General features: G+C 37.5%; 1 protein-coding gene across 1 annotated transcript; it reads right to left on the minus strand.

The window, feature by feature from the left end:
* Positions 1-4,502: 4,502 nt before the first annotated feature.
* LOC121253328 (putative B3 domain-containing protein At3g24850) lies at positions 4,503-5,477 on the minus strand. Its single transcript, XM_041153359.1, has one exon. The coding sequence runs from the start codon at positions 5,475-5,477 to the stop codon at positions 4,503-4,505; it is 975 nt and encodes a 324-aa protein (XP_041009293.1).
* Between the last annotated feature and the right edge of the window lie 523 nt (positions 5,478-6,000).

A 6,000-nucleotide genomic window follows, 5' to 3' on the forward strand; every position in this document is an offset into this window, starting at 1 on the left:
CATAGTCATTAAACCACTCGGCGCAGAATTACTAAGAGACACAACCAAAGTTTCCCAACTGTCTGGCAAAGAACTCAACAAAAGTAAAGCCTGAACTTCATAATTCAAGACAAGTTTCATGGTAGACAACTCATTCAATAATTCTTGAAAATTATTAAGGTGCTCTGTAACACTTTGTCCATTCCCGTATTTTAAACTCACAAGCCTTCTTATCATAAAAGCTTTGTTTTGTGCAGTCCATAGCTCATAAAAACTTTCTAATTTCATCCAAAGACTGTAAGCATTTACTTCTTTGGCTACATGATGAAAGACACTTTGGTTAACCCATTGCCTGATATGACCAACCAACAACTTTCCTGTTTAATTTCTTCCACTCATCATCAGTTTTCTTTTCTGTTTTAACACCGGTCAACTCAATAGGCTCAAATAACTCTTTGCAATACAGAACATCCTCCATCATTGTCTTCCAAATTGAGTAATTGGAAGAAGTGAGTTTCATCATACTACTAGATGAATCCTCCATATTTAATTCACACCGATAATTAACAAAATAATCAACCAAAGCTCTGATACCACTTTGTTAGGGAGAATACCAAAAATCACAGCAGAATATTTTTCTACATTTTCAATGTGTAAATTAAATTAATAATCTAGTAAATATAAACTCACAAGCAAGACACAAGAATTCTTAAGTGAAAACCCTCCAATGTGAAGGGAAAAAACCAATGGACCTAGTCTAGTTAAACTTCCTCTATCAACGATAATGAGGTTACAGATTGTCTTCTCTAGAACAATATCTAAAGGCTACCAATACATCAAGAATATCTATATTTTTTATTCAACACAAAATCATCACTATACAGATAGAAAATCACAAGAGTGACAAGAAAGATTTTATCAAGTGAGTATTTGTAGTGGACAGATGAAGATGAATGTCAACGATCAGCACCGGTCAAAATGAAGTTGTCGACATCATGAACAATATACTGAAATTTCATCAAAATTGAACCACAGATGATCTCTCAAATGTGTGATGGAAAAAGGAAAAACTTTCGTACACGCACATGGACGGAAACTATCTTTGCTTGGTTCACTAGAGCCTCCAAATCATCGTCAATGACACTTATGGGTCTTATTCCCTCCATTGTAACTTGGAGACTCTGGCTCGGTCGGTGTCGAGCTCGAATGGAAGGAAAGTGGGAGTCGGTGGAGGATATTTGGCGAAGCATTAAATTTTGGCTATTTAAACTGAGTGAAAAATTAAAGGTTTCAAAACCTTTATCTCGAGGCGATGACTTTGTTGGCTGATTTAAATATTCCTCACAGGTGGAAGAAGTGCAGACCTTTTCAGGTAGTGTGTTGGGACCGACCAAGGGAAAATTGGGTGAAATTAAATATAGATGGGAGCAGTCGGGAGAGCTTAAAGAAGGCTAGTGCTGGTGGTTTAGTACGTGATTCATCAGGAAATTTGGTGCTAGCTTTTTCCGTCCCTCTTGATTTCGGTACTAATAACTATGCTGAATTCATGTCCCTGTTGCATGGGGTTAGACATTTGAGCAGATTGGGTTTCAGTAATGTGGAAATAGAGATGGATTCCATGGTTGTTTTAAATTGGATTTTTGCCTCTAATTGTCCCATTTGGTATTTAGAAGATTATTGGATTGAGCTCATGGAGTTACTTCAGGACATCAACTTCACCATTCGGCATGTTTTTAGGCAAGGCAATGGCCCAGCAGATTTCTTGGCAAAGCTGGCGTCTGAGATTGTGCTGTTACTTGGGAATCTTTGGCTATGGTCCCTTCTTTACTAAGGGGTCTGATTAGGACCGACAAATTAAGCCTTCCTTATATTAGATTTTGACTTAAAAGGGTTGAGTTTTTATTGTTATCTGTTGGTTTTACTTGTTGATTTATGTTTCCACGGTTTTCGTCCGCAAGTGAGGTTTTTAAAAAAATTAGGAGCTTAGTTCTCCTTCAAAAAAAAAAAAAAAAATACATACGAAAGTGATGCTCACCGTGACTTATTCAATTTGGAGGGCGAGAAGGATCATATCAAACAACATTCATACTTGAACAAGTCTGAACATGGGCATTTTCATCTCAGCCCCCCATTCAGCTAAAGGATCATATCCAAACATGGCTAATAGCAGTGGGGTTGGGATGGATCTGAGCATGTTACTATATGAGTTTAAAAGTAATAAAACTAAATCTTTTGAACTTTCAGAAATTGCAGGCCATGTTGTTGAGTTCAGGTATACACTTACTAAAATTTATAATCTGTTACTTGTTGTAGGCCTTCAAATTTCAATTTTCTTATAGAATACGGCCTTCTTGAACAGTGCCAGTCAGCATGGTAGTCGATTTATTCAACAGAAACTTGAAACTGCCACGGTAGAAGAGGAAAACATGGTTTTTTGATGAAATTATGCCCCAAGCACTTTCGTTAATACTGATGTCTTTGGTAATTATGTGATTCAGAAGGTAATTTTGTCTACTGTTTTCCCTTGTCTATCATATTCTTTATTATCTAATGTAAGCCGGAGATTGGTAAATAAAGTACCAAATTATTAAGCCTCACAGTTCTTATTTTGTATGCAGTTTGTTGAGCAAGGAACTGCGTCCCAAATAAGAGACCTGGCCGACCAGCTCAATGGTCACGTGCTGACCCTTAGCCTTCAAATGTATGGCTATCAAGTTATCCAGAAGGTATGGTCATTCAATTGACCTGATATACAAGTTCTCAGTACATCATTCATATTTGTTTATCTGGGTTTTCTTACTTGATCTTCAGTAGTGGTATCTTCTACCTTGCATCAACGTGTTGAAGAGAGACTTAATGTTCTATATATTATCATATTCTTAGCTAATTTGAGAAATTGTTAAGATTCTCATCCGAGTTCATGCTGACATTCACCTGCTTAAGTATCAAATGAATCTAATTAGATCACTTGCTATTTTTTCATTATAGAGCGCCCTAAATCTTTTGGGTCTTCAAGTGTTCTTACCTTCTGTTCGTTCTGTTTTTAGCTTCCTGACCATGGATGACTGTTTTTTTGCTAGAAAAAAGAGCAACTCTCAAAGCAATGCAAGTCAGTATCTTTTGTTATTAGTTATAAAAAAAGAAAAATATATTTATGTATTATACTTATCAATTGTGGCTCAGTCTGCTAGTATTCTTGGTGTATTATGCCAATATCATATCAACCTATTCTAGGCAGTCAGTTAAAGAGATATATGTATGGTTTGCACCTCATTAGTTTACTCTGTATTTAAGTACCACCTTCCTTGCAGGTATATTGACCACCAGCTGTTGGGACATGAAGTTGAACTTCATATGATTTGCAATAAGTTGCCCAAACACTTTGGTGCACCCGGCCTTCCACAATTCAATGCCTCTCAAGTATGCTGCTCTGATTCTACCTTTCCAAGTTTAGCTCGAACTTTTGTTACAAATGTATGCAAAATATATCATAATTGGCTGAATGTTTTAGCTATGGAAGAAACCTGGGAAGTCTACAGTTGCACACTTGAATATATATAGGAGATTTTTGTCTTTGAAAAGCCTATGAGAATGTAAATATTGGGACTTTGTAAGCCTTGGCAAAATATCACTTTACATATCCAGAGGAAGTTTATGAAAAATCTCTAGAGTGGTACTCCCCCTTTGTTTTCTGCATAAACCAAGCCATTGAATCTCAGAAAAACCATTTTATACCTCTTTTGTTATCTAATCTATGAGAAATTGTAGGATGCTCAAGGTGATTATAGTTTCATGCATAGATCAGGTAGGAATTATGGCAATGAGGTTCTAATTTCGTATAATGCTGTTATTGGATAGGAATGATCAGAAGAGCGTGATACTGGATTCCATAAAGCTGGATACGTGAACGCCTTTAATTCACTGCAACAGGATAGTCTCTGTGTACATTTATATGATCTGATTGAAGAAGATTGCTGGCATGAACCTCCTATATCATTTAATTGTAGTAGATGGAGTAATTTAAGAAATTATGTATAGAACATCAATGGTTCCACAATTTGGATGTTCTATCATGCATGTAGCTGTGATATTGACAGATTGATGTGGATCTTACTCTTTAATGAATGTCACCAGCTGGGTAATTAGAAATAGCCCATGTGATTTTTATTTATAGAAGTATTTTCAATCACTCCAAAATGCCAGCCGGAGCTGCAATGCACAAAAGCTCTATAATTACACCTTAAAATACTTCAAGCTAGCAGCACAAAATTAATGGATTGGAGGCTCTTAATCATCTACATAAAAAATAAACCATACAAGAAACCCTCCTAACCTCGCACACGGCTGGGAATTAGTAATAACAACCACAATATCTGGCAAACAAATATTATGGAATTCAACAAAATATCTAATAAACTAAAACTACCAAGTACTGCACCCAAACATGATATCTAATAAACTGACCATCAGGAGTTTATTCCATGCATATACATATCATCACTTTGGTTTGTTCAGCTTGAATCCTACTGCCAAATTCCCGTACTTGTCACGTGAGAGTGGTTCTCCCTATGATCGTCGATCTGCTCTTGGGCTGGTGCTTGCTTCTTCTTCATCAGACTTATTGCCTTGCTATTTTTCAAGCTCCCTTGGTCTTTCTTTCTATTAACCACGACAAGAGCCAAGCAGAGTCGTTGTTCATTACCAACTCGGAAAGACCATACCTGCACCACATCACCATCCTGGAGATCATTCGTTAAGGTGACATCATGCCAGCACTTCCTCAGCACGTACATTGAGCTCGTTTTTCCCCTAGTTTTGCGCATGTCCCACTGCCTCAGAACAATCTTACTAAACACATCAGAGGGTTCAATGAATGGAACTTCCATGTCATTTTGCCGGCGAAGATAGTCTCTCTCTCCCTCTCTCAAGAAATCCATATTGATCTGTCCAAATGGCATGGACAGCCGAGCTTGGCATTTTTTTACGTCAGTTGCTGTAAGAGCTTTCTGTATTACCATAACCACTCCGGTTCCATCCATAACCTTGATACGATTCTTTAAATCTTCAGGCAACTCCTGCCGCCTGTTTGAAACATTGGTCACGATATTCTTCATCAGGTTCTTCTTGGACCGCGGGTTTCCTCCATTAATGGTTTGAAACCGGATGATCTCTTGATTCTTGATCTTGGAATCTGTATCTCCCATCTCGCTTCGAGCATAACTTCGCTTCCTTCGGCTCGAACTTGCGTGGGATATTGGTACTCTTAGCCAAGGATCACTAGCCTCGAATACATCATGATCATCATCAGTCGTCGTCGCTGGCTTCTTCAAAAGATTTTCTCTTGTAAGAATTCTCCGTTTCATGATAGCCTTTTCCTTTACATAGATCTCAGCAGCTACTTGAGTAACATCAACCAACATTTCGAACGGAGAACTTGGGCCATGAACATACCGACCTACAAAATCTTCAAAACTCAACATGAGCGGCGTATTCTCCATGATCAAGTACTCCTTTCTTTCTTCTTATTCTCCAAGATTTTCAGAATAAAGGCTGCATGCAGGAACTCTGTCTCTCTATATATATAGGTGTTGAAACATTGCCACGTACCGGTATTAGCCAGTTCTTGCGGGTTTAACTCCTATCAAAGTCCCAACATTCCTTCTTGAATTTGGATTTGACGCAAACATCGCTGTTCATTTAATGTTTTTAAATTTGGATTAATTACACTCGGTTGCAGTTCGTGAGGATAATTTAGCATATCTTATGGTTTCAATATTTCTATTGTCACAGCCCAATTATAATCTTCCATGTACTCTTCTTTCAGGAGTAATCTAAGTCCTGTTACAAGTTTATCTCTGTCTCTTACGACTGTGATTCAAGATTTTAACAACATACCGCGTATCCGCGTATCTCTGTCATTCGTAATTTCGTAGATTATTAGGTGTAGTAGCTGTAGGTCTAAGCCAAAAGCTATTTTCTTGCAAGTGCGTAATTATCGCGAAAGATTTTCCTTTTTTTTTT

Source organism: Juglans microcarpa x Juglans regia, chromosome 2S (genome assembly GCF_004785595.1).
Source record: "Juglans microcarpa x Juglans regia isolate MS1-56 chromosome 2S, Jm3101_v1.0, whole genome shotgun sequence".
In the NCBI taxonomy this organism is placed as follows: domain Eukaryota; kingdom Viridiplantae; phylum Streptophyta; class Magnoliopsida; order Fagales; family Juglandaceae; genus Juglans; species Juglans microcarpa x Juglans regia.

Excerpts from the sequence above, each read along its gene's own strand:
- LOC121253328 (XM_041153359.1), bottom strand. The coding sequence starts at position 5,477 with ATGGAGAATACGCCGCTCATGTTGAGTTTTGAAGATTTTGTAGGTCGG.